At 37.0% G+C, this 17,547-nt stretch overlaps 1 protein-coding gene across 3 annotated transcripts in view; it reads left to right on the forward strand.

Moving 5' to 3' along the window:
- The window catches only part of NAA15 (N-alpha-acetyltransferase 15, NatA auxiliary subunit), a 77,518-nt gene that overhangs the window by 17,190 nt on the left and 42,781 nt on the right, over nucleotides 1-17,547 (forward strand). For 2 of the 3 annotated variants that reach the window (XM_060013016.1, XM_060013014.1), the window contains exons 2-5: nucleotides 7,253-7,337; nucleotides 9,851-9,955; nucleotides 12,204-12,361; nucleotides 17,352-17,486. In XM_060013016.1, coding sequence (XP_059868999.1) covers nucleotides 7,253-7,337; nucleotides 9,851-9,955; nucleotides 12,204-12,361; nucleotides 17,352-17,486 — 483 coding nt within the window. Of the gene's footprint in view, nucleotides 1-7,252; nucleotides 7,338-9,092; nucleotides 9,307-9,850; nucleotides 9,956-12,203; nucleotides 12,362-17,351; nucleotides 17,487-17,547 lie in introns of those variants that run through there. The other variant, XM_060013017.1, reaches the window with a different exon arrangement.

The raw sequence follows: 17,547 nt of genomic DNA on the forward strand, positions 1-17,547 counted from the left end.
TCTGAAGTTTGATAAAATAAAAAACTAAGTGCTATAGTACTATTATCTCATTAAAAGAAAGTGGAGTTCGGTTTTTCATTTTCATTTGGTAAACTCAGTTATTTGGGGGAATTATCAAATTGGTTAATCTGTGTGTGTTCATTTTTGTCACCTTATTTTTGGCATTTTTATTGCCTATTTAATTATAGTACTGAGTAAGCAAAGGAACAAAAGATGAGATAAAAGTTGAATTTGTTGGTTAGAAAATCTGTTAAAAGATGAAAACTCTTGGCTTTAATAATATTTATGTTAATAAAATGTAATAAAATTTCTGTATGTGATGGAAAGAGCTCTTAACTGGGACTCAGAGGACCTAGACTGTTAGGCCCGCCAACACTAACTAGGAATGTTGCCACTAACTAGGTTTGTAATCTCTGGCAACAGATGCGCAAGGACCCCATGCAGATTTTTGGATGTCTTTCTCTGAATAGTTCCATCACTTGCAGTACTCTGCCTTGCAGAGTACCTCAGCCTCCTTGACCTTCAATCTTTGTTTCTTCAACTCTGTGGACTGTTGTGCTCTGCTTCGGATCCTTCTCCCTGTGCTATAATCTGTAAAACAGTGACACTACCAAGTGTATCATGTCCCCTCAACCCATGGTTCACAATCCTGCACTGCCTGTTGTCCAGTGTCTGGCAACAGTTATTTTATACATTTTATCCAGTTTTGTTGTTTATGTTAGAAGGACAAGTTCAGCCTCACTCCATCATGGCTAAAAGTGGAAGTTCCCTTACTACGTTTTTACAGAAATAAATTTTTAGAAAGCAAATTGAGGGTTTTAAGAATAGTGTACTTAGGGGGCTTCCCTGGTGGTGCAGTTGTTAAGAATCCGCCTGCCAATGCAGGAGACATGTGTTCGAGCCCTGGTCTGGGAAGATCCCACATGCCGCAGAGCAACTAAGCCTGTGCCCCACAACTACTGAGCCTGTGCTCTAGAGCCCGCGAGCCACAACTACTGAAGCCTGCATGCCACAACTACTGAAGCCTGCGTGCCTAGTGCCTGTGCTCTGCAACAAGAGAAGCCACTACAATGAGAAGCCCGCACACCGCAACAAAGAGTAGCCCCTGCTCACTGCAACTAGAGAGAGCCTGCATGCAGCAACAAAGACCCAGTGCAGCCAAAAATAATAAATAAATAAATTTATTTAAAAAAAAAAGACCAGGATACTTAAACTGTTCTTTGTATGTATGTAGTTCCTGGAAAACAGTGACAAGTTAGGAGTGTCATTTTTAATTAGCCTAGTCTTTACATCATATTAACAAATTAAGGAATAAAAACCATATGATCATCTCAGTAGATGCAGAAAAAGCTTTTGACAAAATTCAACACCCATTTATGATAAAAACTCCAGAATGTGGGCATAGAGGGAACCTACCTCAACATAATGAAGGCCATATATGACAAACTCATGGCAAACATCATACTCAATGGTGAAAAACTGAAAGCATTTCCACTAATATCAGGAACAAGACAAGGGTGTCCACTCTCACCACTCTTATTCAACATAGTTTTGGAAATCCTAGCCACAGCAATCAGAGAAGAAAAAGAAATAAAAGAAATACAAATTGGAAAAAAAGAAGTAAAACTATCACTGTTTGCAGATGCCATGATACTATACATAGAAATTCCTAAAGATGCCACCAGAAAACTCCTAAAACCAACCAATGAATTTGGTAAGGTTGCAGGATACAAAATTAATGCACAGAAATCTCTGGCATTCCTATACACTAACAACGAAAAATCAGAAAGAGAAATTAAGGAAACAATCCCATTTACCATAGCAACAGAAAGAATAAAATACCTAGGAATAAACCTACCTAAGGAGGTGAAAGACTTATACTTACAAAACTATACAGCACTGATGAAAGAAGTCAAAGATGACATAAACAGATGGAGAAATATACCATGTTCTTGGATTGGAAGAATCAATATTATGAAAATGACTATACCAACCAAAGCACTCTACAGATTCAGTGCAATCCCTATCAAACTACCAATGGCATTCTTCACAGAATTAGAGCAAAAAATTTTGCAATTCGTATGGAAACACAAAGGATCCCGAATAGCCAAAGCAATCTTGAGAAAAAAAATGGAACTGGAGGAATCAGGCTCCCCGACTTCAAACTATACTACAAAGCTACAGTAATCAAGACAGTGTGGTACTGGCACAAAAACAGAAATATAGATCAGTGGTACAGGATAGAAAGCCCAGAGATAAACCCACGCACATATGGTCACCTAATTTATGACAGAGGAGGCAAGAACATACCATGGAGAAAAGACAGCCTCTTCAAAAAGTGGTGCTTGGAAAACTGGACAGCTACATGTAAAAGAATGAAATTAGAACACTACCTAACACCATACACAAAAATAAACTCCAAATGGATTAAAGAGCTAAATGTAAGACCAGACACTATAAAACTCTTAGAGGAAAACATAGGAAAAACACAGGAAAAACACTCTTTGACATAAACCACAGCAAGATCTTTTGTGACCCACCTCCTAGAGTAATGGAAATAAAAACAAAAATAAACAGATGGGACCTAATTAAACTTAAAAGCTTTTGCACAACAAGGGAAACCATAAACAAGACGAAAAGCAACCCTCAGAATGGGAGAAAGTATTTGCAAATGAAACAACAGGCAAAGGATTAATCTCCAAAATACAAAAACAGCTCATGGAGCTCAATATCAAAAAAACAACGGTTCAATTAAAAAATGGGCAGAAGACCTAAGTAGACATTTCACCAAAGAAGGCATACAGATGGCTAAGAGGCACATGAAAAGATGCTCAAACTCACTAATTATTAGAGAAGTGCAAATCAAAACTACAATGAGGTATATCACCTCACACCAGTCAGAATGGCCATTATCAAAAAATCTAGAAACAATAAATGCTGGAAAGGGTGTGGTGAAAAGGGAACCCTCCTGCATTGTTGGTGGGAATGTAAATTGATAGAACCACTATGGAGAACAGTATGGAGGTTCCTTAAAAAATTAAAAATAGAACTACCATATGACCCAGCAATCCCACTACTGGGCATATACCCTGAGAAAACCGTAATTCAAAAAGAGACATGTACCAAAATGTTCATTGCAGCTCTATTTACAATAGCCAGGAGGTGGAAGCAACCTAAGTGTCCATCATCAGAGGAATGGATAAAGAAGATGTGGCACATATATACAGTGGAATATTACTCAGCCATGAAACAAAATGAAATTGAGTTATTTGTAGTGAGGTGGATGGACCTAGAGTCTGTCGTACAGAGTGAAGTAAGTCATAAAGAGAAAAACAAATACTGTATGCTAACACATATATATGGAATCTAAGAAAAAAAATGTCATGAAGAACCTAGGGGCAAGACGGGAATAAAGACACAGATCTACTAGAGAATGGACTTGAGGATACGGGGAGGGGGAAGGGTAAGCTGGGACAAAGAGAGAGTGGCATGGACATATATACACTACCAAACATAAAATAGATAGCTAATGGGAAGCAGCTGCATAGCACAGGGAGATCAGCTCGGTGCTTTGTGACCACTTAGAGGGGTGGGATAGGGAGGGTGGGGGGGAGGGAGACACAAGAGGGAAGAGATACGGGAACATATGTATATGTATAGCTGATTCACTTTGTTATAAAGCAGAAACTAACACACCATTGTAAAGCAATTATGCTCCAATAAAGATGTTCAAAAAAATATAGACATGTACCACAGTGTTCATTGCAGCAGTATTTACAATAGCCAGGACGTGGAATCAACCTTAATGTCCATTGACAGATGAATGGATAAAGGTGTGGCACGTGTATACAATGGACTATTACTCAGCCATAAAAAGAATGAAATTGAGTTATTTGTAGTGAGGTGAATGGACCTAGAGTCTGTCGCACAGAGTGAAGTAAGCCAGAAAGAGAAAAACAAATACTGTATGCTAACACATATATATGGAATCTAAAAAAAAGAAGGTAGGCATAGAGAATGGACTTGATGACTTTGGGTGGTAGGGGGAAGCTGGGGCGAAGTGAGAGTAGCGTGAACAAATATACACTACCGAATGTAAAATAGTTAGCTAGTGGGAAGCAGCAGCATAGCACAGGGAGATCAGCTCAGTGCTCTGCGATGACCTGGAGAGGAGGGATAGGGAGGGTGGGAGGGAGGGAGGCTCAAAAGGGAGGGTATGTGGGGATATATGTTTGCATATGGCTGATTCCCTTTGTTGTACAACAGAAACTAACACAGTATTGTGAAGCAATTATACTCCAGTAATGATCTATTAAAAAAAAATAGTGTGCTTAAACTATTCTTTGTATGTATGTAGTTCCTGGAAAACAGTGACAAGTTAGGAGTGTCACTTTTAATTAGCCTAGTCTTTATGTCATAGCTTCCTTTAATGCTTTTTACTGTTATTTTAATTATTATAAGAAAAATTATTTTTAGGCTTTCTGCTAAGTAAATAGGAACACTAAATTTAGTTGCTTAGTCGGATGTTTCTTTGGCTGCATATGGTTACGTTACTGCTTCTGCTCTCCCCTCCCTCCTATCCCCCAGATCACTTTGCCTGTTGATTGTGGGAAGGGCTGAGAGGAAGCTATTGCACACAAAGTAGGACTGATGGATCTACTAGAGAATGGAAGTGTCAGGGAAGGAAAGCACAGAGGATAATTAGGTTTTTTGCTTCATCACCTGAGTGAGGGTGAGTTGAGGGAAGGGCATCTCTTGAGATGGTGAAGACTTGGTGAATAGATTCTGGGGGAAAAATCAGTTGTGTTTTGGATGGTGTATTAGGTTTGAGATGTGAACAAAATAGAGATGGTGAGTACATAGTTGATCATAGGACAGCTCTGTAGTTGGCTGTAGCATTGAGCCTTAAGCAGTTGATTTCATGGTGCTGAATGTAAAATTCTACATTTTTGTTTCTCCACATTTTTCTATGATTTTATTATCATTTGCATTAACTACCCCTCCCAGATTTTGAATGTATTGTTTTAAAAATTGTGAGTAAAATTTGTTTAAACTTATGACAGTGAAATCTGTCATAGAATACCATGTCTTTAAGATGTTTTCTGTAATGAATACAGTGCTTTAAAAATAATTATTGCTCTAAAGGCACATGGCGATAGTTAAAAGTCAGATAGCACTAAAAGGTTTATGATGAAAAAGAATTTGTCAACTCAGCCCCCCTCCCCATCCCCTCCATACCTTCCCACACCAGAATCAAGCACCCTCAGTCCTTCTAGCCATTTTCTCTGGTATTTGCTTTTCTGTTGCTTAGTAATATAACATTATTTCTTTCTTCTTTTTAAAAATATTCATTTATTTGGCTGTGCCAGGTCTTAGGTTGTGGCACCCAGGATCTTTGTTGCGGCACGCGGGATCTTTAGTTGCGGCACGTGGGATCTTTAGTTGCGGCATGCGAATTCTTAGTTGTGGCATGTGGGATCTAGTTTCCTGACCAGGGATCAAACTCGGGCCCCCTGCATTGGGAGCATGGAGTCTTAGCCACTGGACCACCAGGGAAGTCCCTATAACAGTATTTCCTGATACATGACTTTTAGACATTTGTTGACTTCTGTTTATGGAAAATGAGGACTTGGAACTTCATCATTCACACATTTGCTCACTTGTCTTTCTCTCTTTATACTTATATCACAATATTTTGATAAACTGGTATTAAATATTTACATTTTTATAACTATACATGTATTTTTTATTGTTGAGCCAAATATTATGCTAAGACCACTAAGACCACCACACTCTCTTATATAAGCCTTTATTTCTCCTGGAGTTAATACCTATCTTACTTATTCAGTTACCTGGTTTTCTATAGACCCATTGCTCATTTTCCCCAAATGTGCCTGTATTTCTGTCAGGTGTTTATAAATAAAATTTCCATTTTTGTCTTTGATAGAAACCTATTCCATGGTGGCCTTTGGCATCCTGTTTTATTTTGGAGTGGTTGTTCTCTAGTTCTTTTTTCTGCATTAGATTACTTATTTACTAAGTCCCATGTTATCTTTTTTGTTTGTTTTGATTCCTTTTAATAGCTTCCTAAGGAAGAGGGCAGAGAGATAAAATTTTAACTTTCTGAGAAGCTTTAAACTGTCATTTTACTTATATATACTTGATTGACAGTTTAGCTAGGTAAGGTATTCTGAATTTTGAAGGCTGTGTGTAGTTTTATAGCTTTTAGCAATATTCCATTGTTACTTTGGAGTAAAAGTTCAGTGCTATTCTGATTACAGATCTTTTTTATGTGACTTGTTTTTTTCTCTCTGGAAGTTTTTTTTTTTAATTAATTAATTTATTTTTGGCTGTGTTGGGTCTTCGTTGCTGCGCATGGGCTTTCTGTAGTTGCGGTGAGCGGGGGCTACTCTTCTTTGCGTTGCACGGGCTTCTTATTGTGGTGGCTTCTCGTTGCAGAACACGGGCTCTAGGCGCGCAGGCTACAGTAGTTGTGGCACGTGGGCTCTAGAGCTCAGGCTCAGTAGTGGCGCATGGGCTTAGTTGCTTTGCAGCATGTGGGATCTTCCTGGGCCAGGGCTCGAACCCTTGTCCCCTGCATTGGCAGGTGGATTCTTAACCACTGCGCCACCAGAGAAGCCCCTCTTTCTGGAAGTTTTTAAGGACCATTATTTCCAGGCTTTGAATTTTCATTATGGTGTGCCATAGTGTGGGTCTTTTCTCCCCTTTGTTAATTTGCATGCACTTGTTTGTCCCTTGTGGCTTCAGAGACTTGTTTCCTTCAGCAAAAAGAAAATGTTATTTTAAAATATAATTTCTACACCTTTCCTTATTTTTCAGTTTTCACATTATTAACACTTGTTGGACCTTTTAGAGTAAGCTAATGATTTTCTTATTTTTTCTAATGTATATTTTGTCCCTTTGTCTTGATTTTACTTTCTGTTTTTGAACTTTCCTTTTTCTTTTTCTTTTTTTTTTTTAAATTTTGGCTGCACGGTGTGGCTTGCAGTATCCCGTTCTCTGAGCAGGGATTGAACCCCGGTCACTGCAGTGAAAGTGCCAAATCTTAACCACTAAGCCAACAGAGAACTCCCTGTATTTATTTTTTTTAACTGTGTTTTAGTGGGATTTAGGAGAATATGGAAATAACGTGATCATTTTGTTGTATTTAACAGAATCAAAAATTTAGCACCGAATTTAAAATTGTTTGCATTTCTTGCTAAACTTAAATTTTTCTCTTTTGTTTTGACAGAGATGTTATGAACATAAACAGTACAGAAATGGATTGAAATTCTGTAAACAAATCCTCTCTAACCCCAAATTTGCTGAGCATGGAGGTAAGTGTAAATACTGTACACTTGCTTGTAAGCCTAAGTAGGTAAGGCTTTGCTTACTTACCTGGTTTCACTTATTTGGGTTCTGTTAATCCCAGCTGCCTAGACTGTTTTCCAGAGAGAATGGACCTTCTTATCCTTGACTCCTGTGAGATGTTTAATACTGATACTTTGAATTTATTGTCGAGAAACTGATAACACAATCTACTTGAGTTCTGATTTATTCCTATTTTGAATATTAGCACCATAGGAAAGGCAAAAGAACCTAGTAAGACAAATATGCTAATTTAAGCTTAATAAATAGGTTTATTTAAAATGTTACAAGAAAATTTTGCTTGAGAACTTTGGTTGAGCTAGATAAATTTTATTTCTTACAATAAACTTATTCAGAAAGTATCCATTTGGGTCTTTGCTCATGAACCAGCACCTTCTTATTTAGCATTGTATCTTAATTAGTTTTTCAAGACAGTCATGGTTAAGACTTGATTTTGAAAGTTTACATAGCTTTTGCCTGTGTGAGGGTAGAAAATTGGACAGTGAGATGTTTGTAGGATAAACTTGTAAAGAAGCGAAGGAAAAATAAGCTTTCACAGGTCTGATTTGTAGTTAGGAAACATGGCTCTTTGTTAATTAATTTGATAATGTTCTCTTAGTATTGAAGAGGGAGAGAGCAATAGTTCCGTTAGCTATCTTTACTCTCGTGTACTTTCACTCTAGTGATAAAATTGTTTAAAGATGGAAAGCAGTGGGAATAAAGTATCTAAAATTTTCTCTCTCCATTTCCTTGTTAAAAAATAGTTTTGCTAGCCAGTTGGATATTAGGTTGTTTTATATTCATTCCAAAAGTATGCATAATGGTAATGTAACTCTTAGTCGTATAATCACCATAGAGTTTCAGTACAGCAGAGTACCAACTTTCATTGTGTCTAAAATGCAATTTCCCTTCATACTTTAACATATCTGAAATCAGGTTGCATATGAAGTGTCATAATTTAATTGAAAATACTTTTTAACAGTACATAAGTTATGATTTGTTCTAAACTTACTGACAACCTGGGTTTTCATTAATTAAGACACTTGAAGTTGTTTCTTGCAAGAATAGATTTTTACCTGTTTAACAACAAAGTGTTACTTTCTACAGTACCTTGCTAATTTGGCTACTTGCCAAATATATTTTGTTTGTTTGCTTCCTTTTTCTTTAAATTTATGCATGATTTATGATGATTTTGTACACATTTTTTTCCTTCTTTTTTTTTGCTTCCATTTCTTTCTTTTTCTTCTTCTTATTTTTTTTGTGGTACGCGGGCCTCTCACTGTTGTGGCCTCTCCCATTATGGAGCACAGGCTCCGGACGCGCAGGCTCAGCGGCCATGGCTCACGGGCCCAGCCGCTCCGCAGCATGCAGGATCTTCCCGGACCGGGGCACGAACCCGTGTCCCCTGCATCGGCAGGTGGACTCTCAACCACTGCGCCACCAGGGAAGCCCGCTTCCATTTCTTTATCTATGTTTTACTATAAATGTTGACTTTTCCTCAGGATAATGTGTTTAATCCTTATCTTTTATTCCTAATTTTTCTATAAATTTTAAGTTGTAGTCCTAAAAGACAAATTAATCATAATGAATATTTTATATTCATTTGTGTTTCATAGAATATACATTGTGAAATTAGAAATATTGTTTTTCCCTTTCTGAAAATTAGTACTTTCCTCAACTCTTTTTTTTTTTTTTTTTGATTTTTATTTTGCGGTACGCGGGCCTCTCACTGTTGTGGCCTCTCCTGCTGCGGAGCACAGGCTCCGGACGCGCATGCCCAGTGGCCGTGGCTCACAGGCCCAGCCGCTCCGCGGCATGTGGGATCTTCCCGGACCGGGGCACGAACCCACGTCCCCTGCATCAGCAGGCGGACTCTCAACCACTGCGCCACCAGGGAAGCCCTCAACTCTTTTTTAATCTGTGGATTGTGAATGACAGGTGTCTGACATCTTCTTTTATTTGTGTATTTAATAGTAATCCCAAATAACCGTTTTAAAATAAATTTATGAAAACCAGAAATGTAATTTATGTGTATATTTAAATAGTTGAACAGTGAATTTAACCTTTATGTAACTTGGGTTCACAGAGATAGTCTGTTTCAAGATAAAGTTTTTCATACTTTAAAGGAGTAATTTAATAAGGTCATGGAATTCCCCTGAACAGTAGAAAAATCATTTTATCTTGTTAGCATATGGATTACCAGATATTCATGCATTTTTGTATCTTTTTATCTAAAAAAAAAAAAATCTAGGGAGGCCTACAGTATAGAAATGTGTAGTTACTTCATTTGTCAATTTAACAAATATTTTAATTCTGTAAAAACCTGGACGTTTTCCCAGGAATCTCCTTGAAGTTTTAAATATTAAGGATAATGTAACATTTGTTTTTGAGATTATGGTTACCGTTTTTGTTGTTGTTAGTTATCTTTAAATTCTTTTTCTTTTTTTCTTCCTTTTCTTCTTTTTCTTTTTTTTTAAAATAGAAACCCTGGCTATGAAAGGATTAACATTGAACTGTTTGGGAAAAAAGGAAGAAGCTTATGAATTGGTTCGTAGAGGTTTGAGAAATGACTTGAAGAGTCATGTGTGTATCCTTTTTGTATATTTAAGGGTTGGATTGTGGTGTCTTGAGCTAAGGCAGCAATTTGGGAGTCAGAAGTTTTAGATGTCTCTTACTGTGTAACTGCAGAGGAGATGGTTCTTTCTTCAATTGAGTAATAGCAACTGCCTTCATTCAGGAAACATGTTTATATACCTACCATGTTCTACTGTTGTATCTAGTCACAGATAAATGGGACTTGCCTTTTAAAATATCTACCCTGCAGATATTTGCCTTTTAAAAGAGGTACCCTGCAGATTTCATCACAGCATGAATTTAGAGAAGGATATACAATAAGGAGTATTAGAAGGCAGTATAGTATACTGATTGAGAGCCCAGGGTTTGGAGTGTGCTTCACTTTGGTTTGAGTCTCAGCGCAGCTTCTTTCTAACTGTGATCTTAGGGCTTAGTTTCCTTATGTGTTAAATGAGAATACTCATACCCACTTCACTGTGGTGGTGTAAAGATTTAATAATGCCTAACATAGTCCCTGATAATGCTGTACTGTATGAGGTGAATTTTATTTTATTTTATTTTATTAAGGGAAGTGTGAGAATAGGATCAAGTACAAATGTCTGAGGGAAGATCGAGAAAAAATTGTGGGTTACTGTTTTTTAAATAGTTTTTGACAAATATTTCTTTACCCATTTTGTTGGCTAACACAATGAAGTGCTGAAACACTTAGCAAATTTTCAAGTGTTAGTCTGGAATAATACAGACTAAGAAAAGATATGGATTTTGCTGTCAAAGATCTTATAGTCTAGTGAAGGAAGATACTTGGTAGAAGCTTAACACTTCTGATTATTACATAAAATGTTATAATTTGTTCAACGATTATCACTAATCCAGTAAAGCAGAAGTGAGTGAGTTGAGAGTAACCAGAAACTGAAAAGGTAAGCAAAGGATTAATTAATAAGATCTTATAGATATCTTTTCATCATTTTAATGTTGGTGCGGTGTTCTGTATGTACTTGCCATGCTTTATTCAAAACTGGGTTCCTCTTGATGAGCATGAATTTCTTTAAATTTTTAGCAGTGTTAAACTCCTTGAGGATAGATTTTCAGAAGAAGAAGATTCAAGGCAGTTAAAAGGTGTTGCAGTGCTCAAGAGAGTTGATCAAGTCCTGAAATGGGGGTGCGGGGAATAGGAAGGTAGGTAATGGGTGCCAGATTATGAAGGGTAGTGTATCTCAGGCTTTTTAAAACCATGTTCCAACCAACTGAGAAGATTTGTCAACCTTCACTTTGTCATTTGCATTATGAAAATGAGGATTATTTTTCAAATAAAATTTATAACATTATATATGTATTTTCAGTTATACATGTCACCCTAGAAATTCTGTATTTACTGACTCTGTTAAGGAGTGTAGAAGTTGTTAGATTGGAAAGTTGGAATCTGATCTGAGAGAGAAACATTACTCATTTCTGGAAAGGGAAGTAGACTTTTTTCTTTTGATTGTGTGTGTTTTGAAAGGTTACTCTGGCAGGTGAGAGTAAAAGCAGAGAGACTGAAGGCAGGAGGATGGGTGACTTGCAGTAATCAAGATCTAAAGTGAAAAAGACCTGTTTTAGGGAGTGAGATTACTTCCATGTTTCCCCCTTTGGAGCACAGTTTTACAGCCTGCTGTAATTTTGCTTACTTCTCTGTGTCCCTTACTAGACTTGAGGTTCCTTGGATAGGGGACTGTACATTTTGGCCACCTGCACCCTAAATTTAAGTGGTTGATTTTTAGGAACTTTATACTGCACTAAGGGTCTGTCCCAAGCCCCTTGTTAGCTAAGGAAAAGAAAGTACACTTGATTTAAAACAATTACATGTCATGGATACCCATTCCCTCTTTTTCCTTTTAAAAGTAAAGATAATTCTTAATATTTATTGAGCATTTATTTTTGTGCAAGCCAGTGAACACTTTATATGTTATTCCATTTTGTCACCAAACTGCTGTGCTTTGCTGTATAGACTCTCTATTTATTTATATTTTATAATTGAGGAAACGTAAGATTAAATTAACTTGTTAAGGTCACAGAGCTAATAAGCCAGGCTGGACCTGTTTTCTCTGGCTCGAAGAGCTGTGCTTTTTTTCCCCACTGTATCAAACTACCTTCTGTCTTTATATTCTCTCTGTTTTTTAAGCTTGTAATTTTATAAATAGATGTAGTTTTCTGAGTTTCATAGAGAGTATTATTGGAACTTTATTTCTTGACCTGGAGGTTGTATCCTTAACTAAATCCTTTAGGTTGGCATGTTTATGGCCTTCTCCAGAGGTCAGATAAGAAATATGATGAAGCCATTAAGTGTTACAGAAATGCGCTAAAATGGGATAAAGACAATCTTCAAATCTTAAGGGACCTTTCTTTACTACAGATTCAAATGCGAGATCTTGAGGGTTACAGGGTAAGTAGAGAATTTTTTTATTCTAAGGAAGAAATATTGTTTAAATATTTAAAACTCTTTGAGTACTTTCTGATAACAAGTTTTCCATTAAAAAAAAAATTTTAATTGAATCTTGCTCTCTTCTCCCAGTAGTGATTGTGTTTATGACTGGACTAATCAGATTTAAAAATTATTTTACTGTGAGGCAGAGTTGGATTACTGTATAAGATTGAGTTAATCAATTCAGTGAAAAATTAACATTTATATATATTTTTTTATTTGTTTGTTTGTTTGTTTATTCTTTTTACCTCCATAGAGACTAATACTCTGTCTTAGTAGCTACATTGTGTGTGCGGGGGGGGGGGGGCCTTCCTTCCAGTTTTATTCAAATATAATTGACATACAGCACTGTATAAGTTTAAGGTGTACAGCATAATGATTTTGTTTACACGAAATGTTACCACACTGTTTAGTAAGCATTCATCATCTTATATAGATACAAAGTAATAGAAGAAGGAAAAATTATATTTGTTCCTGGTGCTGAGAACTATTAGGGTTTACTTTTGTAACAGTTTCCACATATATCATACAGAAGTGTTAATTATATTAATCATATTGTACATTACACCCCTAGTACTTAATTTATCTTACAATTGGATGTGTGTGCCTTTGACCACCTTCATTTAATACCCCGTACTCCCCACCGCACTCCCATTCCCGCCTCTGGTAACCACAAATCTGATTTCTTTTTCTCTGAGTTTGGTTGGTTGGTTGGAGTTTTTGAAGTTTAATTGCCCTATGATGCTATATTAGTTCCTGGTGCACAACATAGTGTTCTATATTTTTCTGCATTACAAAATGATCACCACTGTAGCTATATTTTAACGCTTAAATCAGTCTATTAAATCAGATTTATTTAGTCCCTCTTTTTTTTTTTTTATTTTTCCATGTAGTACCTGTTGAGTTGTCTTCTATGGATCTTACCTCAGTGGTTGGGCACTGTATTAAAAAAAAGTGGGTTTTTTTCCTTTGTACTATTTTTTTTTAATTTAATTTAATTTTTTTTTATACAGCAGGTTCTTATTAGTAATCAATTTTATACACATCAGTGTCTACATGTCAATCACAATTGCCCATTTCAGCACACCACCATCCCCACCCCCCCGCGGCTTTCCCCCCTTGGTGTCCATACATTTGTTCTCTACATCTGTGTCTCAACCTCTGCCCTGCAAACGAGTTCATCTGTACCATTTTTCTAGGTGCCACATACATGCATTAATATACGATATTTGTTTTTCTCTTTCTGACTTACTTCACTCTGTATGACAGTCTCTAGATCCATCCATGTCTCAACAAATGACTCAATTTCATTCCTTTTCATGGCTGAGTAATATTCCATTGTATATACGTACCACAACTTCTTTATCCATTCGTCTGTCGATGGGCATTTAGGTTGCTTCCACGACCTGCCTATTGTAAATAGTGCTGCAGTGAATATTGGGGTGCATGTGTCTTTTTGAATTATGGTTTTCTCAGGGTATATGCCCAGTAGTGGGATTGCTGGATCATATGGTAATTCTATTTTTAGTTTTATAAGGAACCTCCATACTGTTTTCCATAGTGGCTGTATCAGTTTACATTCCCACCAACAGTGCAAGAGGGTTCCCTTTTCTCCACACCCTCTCCAGCATTTGTTGTCTGTAGATTTTCTGATGATGCCCATTCTAACTGGTGTGAGGAGATACCTCATTGTAGTTTTGATTTGCATTTCTCTAATAATTAGTGATGTTGAGCAGCTTTTCATGTGCTTCTTGGCCATCTGTATGTCTTTGGAGAAATGTCTATTTAGGTCTTCTGCCCATTTTTGGATTGGGTTGTTTGTTTCTTTAATATTGAGCTGCATGAACTGTTAATATATTTTGGAGATTAATCCTTTGTCCATTGATTCGTTTGCAAATATTTTCTCCCATTCTGAGGGTTGTCTTTCGTCTTGTTTATGGTTTCCTTTGCTGTGCAAAAGCTTTTAAGTTTGATTAGGTCCCATTTCTTTATTTTTGTTTTTATTTCCATTACTCTAGGAGGTGGATCAAAAAAGATCTTGCTGTGATTTATGTCAAAGAGTGTTCTTCCTATGTTTTCCTCTAAGAGTTTTATAATGTCTGGTCTTACATTTAGGTCTCTAATCCATTTTGAGTTTATTTTTGTGTATGGTGTTAGGGAGTGTTCTAATTTCATTCTTTTACATGTAGCTGTCCAGTTTTCCCAGCACCATTTATTGAAGAGACTGTCTTTTCTCCATTGTATATCCTTGCCTCCTTTGTCATAGATTAGTTGACCATAGGTGCATGGGTTTATCTCTGGGCTTTCTATCTTGTTCCATTGATCTATTTTTCTGTTTTTGTGCCAGTACCATATTGTCTTGATTACTGTAGCTTTGTAGTATAGTCTGAAGTCAGGGAGTCTGATTTCTCCAGCTCCCCTCAAGACTGCTTTGGCTATTCGGGGTCTTTTGTGTCTCCATATAAACTTTAAGGTTTTTTGTTCTAGTTCCGTAAAAAAAGCCATTGGTAATTTGATAGGGATTGCATTGAATCTGTAGATTGCTTTGGGTAGTATAGTCATTTCACAATATTGATTCTTCCAATCCAAGAACATGGTATAATCTCTCCATCTGTTGGTATCATCTTTCATTTCTTTCATCAGTGTCTTACAGTTTTCTGCATACAGGTCTTTTGTCTCCTGTATGTAGGTAGGTTTAATCCTAGGTATTTTATTCTTTTTGTTGCATTGGTAAATGGGAGTGTTTCCTTAATTTCTCTTTCAGATTTATCATCATTAGTGTATAGGAATGCAAGAGATTTCTGTGCATTAATTTTGTATCCTGCAACTTTACCAAATTCATTGATTAGTAGTTTTCTGGAAGCATCTTTAGGATTCTCTATGTATAGTATCATGTCATCTGCACACAGTGACAGCTTTACTTCTTCTTTTCCAATTTGTATTCCTTTTATTTCTTTTTCTTCTCTGATTGCCGTGGCTAGGACTTCCAAAACTGAGTTGAATAAGAGTGGTGAGAGCGGACATCCTTGTCTTGTTCCTGATCTTAGAGGAAATGCTTTCAGTTTTTCACCATTGAGAATGATGTTTGCTGTGGGTTTGTCATATATGGCGTTTATTATGTTGAGGTAGGTGCCCTCTATGCCCACTTTCTGGAGAGTTTTTATCATAAATGGGTGTTGAATCTTGTCAGAAGCTTTTTCTGCATCTATTGAGATGATCATATGGTTTTTATTCTTCAGTTTGTTAATGTGGTGTATCACATTGATTGATTTGCATATATTGAAGAATCCTTGCATCCCTGGGATAAATCTCACTTGATCATGGTGTATGGTCCCTTTAATGTGTTGGATTCTGTTTGCTAGTATTTTGTTGAGGATTTTTGCATCTACATTCATCAGTGACATCAGTCTGTAATTCTCTTTTTTTGTAGTATCTTTGTCTGGTTTTGGTATCAGGGTGATGGTGGCCTCATAGAATGAGTTTGGGAGTGTTCCTTCCTCTGCAATTTTTTGGAAGAGTTTGAGAAGGATGGGTGTTAGCTCTTCTCTAAATGTTTGATAGAATTCACCTGTGAAGCCATCTGGTCCTGGACTTTTGTTTGTCGGAAGTTTTTTTTTTTTTTTTTTTTTTTTTTGCGGTATGCGGGCCTCTCACTGTTGTGGCCTCTCCTGTTACGGGGCACAGTCTCCAGACGCGCAGGCTCAGCGGCCATGGCTCACGCGCCCAGCTGCTCCACGGCATGTCGTATCTTCCTGGACTGGGGCACGAGCCCGTGTCCTCTGCATAGGCAGGCGGACTCTCAACCACTGCACCACCAGGGAAGCCCTGTCGGAGGACTTTTAATCACAGTTTCAATTTCATTACTTGTGGTTGGTCTGTTCATATCTTCTATTTCTTCCTGGTTCAGTCTTGGAAGGATATACCTTTCTAAGAATTTGTCCATTTCTTCCAGGTTGTCCATTTTGTTGGCATAGAGTTGCTTGTAGTAGTCTCTTAGGATGCTTTGTATTTCTGAGGTGTCTGTTGTAACGTCTCCTTTTTCATTTCTGATTTTATTGATTTGAGTCCTCTCTCTCTTTTTCTTGATGAGTCTGGCTAATGGTTTATCAATTTTGTCTATCTTCTCAAAGAACCAGCTTTTAGTTTTATTGATCTTTGCTATTGTTTTCTTTGTTTCTATTTCATTTATTTCTGCTCTGATCTTTATGATTTCTTTCCTTCTGCTAACTTTGGGTTTTGTTTGTTCTTCTTTCTCTAGTTCCTTTAGGTGTAAGGTTAGATCGTTTATTTGAGATTTTTCTTGTTTCTTGAGGTAGGCTTGTATTGCTGTAAACTTCCCTCTTAGAACTGCTTTTGCTGCATCCCATAGGTTTTGGGGGTTTTTTTAACATCTTTATTGGAGTGTAATTGCTTTACAGTGGTGTGTTAGCTTCTGCTGTATGACAAAGTGAATCAGCTATACATATACATATATCCCCATATCTCCTCCCTCTTGAGTCTCCCTCCCAACCTCCCTATCCCACCCCTCTAGGTGGTCACAAAGCACCGAGCTGATCTCCCTGTGCTATGCAGCTGCTTCCCACTAGCTATCTATTTTACATTTGGTAGTGTATATATGTCCATGCCACTCTCTCACTTCGTCCCAGCTTACCCTTCCCCCTCCCCATGTCCTCTTTTCTTAGAGTAAGTAGATCAGTAAGTAATAAAGGGTACCAGGTCTTAACCTTTTAAAAAATTACAAGATTATCTTGGAAGTTTCATTGTGCTTCTTAAGAAATATGTTTTTGCTTCTGTAAAGCTACACAATATGGATGTTTGAAACTATTTTCTGTTATGATTTCCATCCTTGGTTACAGATTGCTCAGTGTTTTGGGGTAAATGAACATCATCTTTCTAAGAAGCATTTACTTTCATTGTAAAACTAAAAGGTGTTTTTTTTCCCCTCTTAAAGGAAACGAGGTATCAATTACTCCAGCTTCGACCTGCACAGAGAGCATCGTGGATTGGTTATGCTATTGCTTACCATTTATTAGAAGATTATGAAATGGCGGCAAAGATTTTAGAAGAATTTAGGAAAACACAACAGGTAACAACCAGAAGTCATACCTAGTAAACTAGGTCTTATTCTTAATATAGCTAAAAGAAGT

The sequence above is a fragment of the Delphinus delphis genome, chromosome 5 (assembly GCF_949987515.2).
Source record: "Delphinus delphis chromosome 5, mDelDel1.2, whole genome shotgun sequence".
NCBI classification, from domain to species: domain Eukaryota; kingdom Metazoa; phylum Chordata; class Mammalia; order Artiodactyla; family Delphinidae; genus Delphinus; species Delphinus delphis.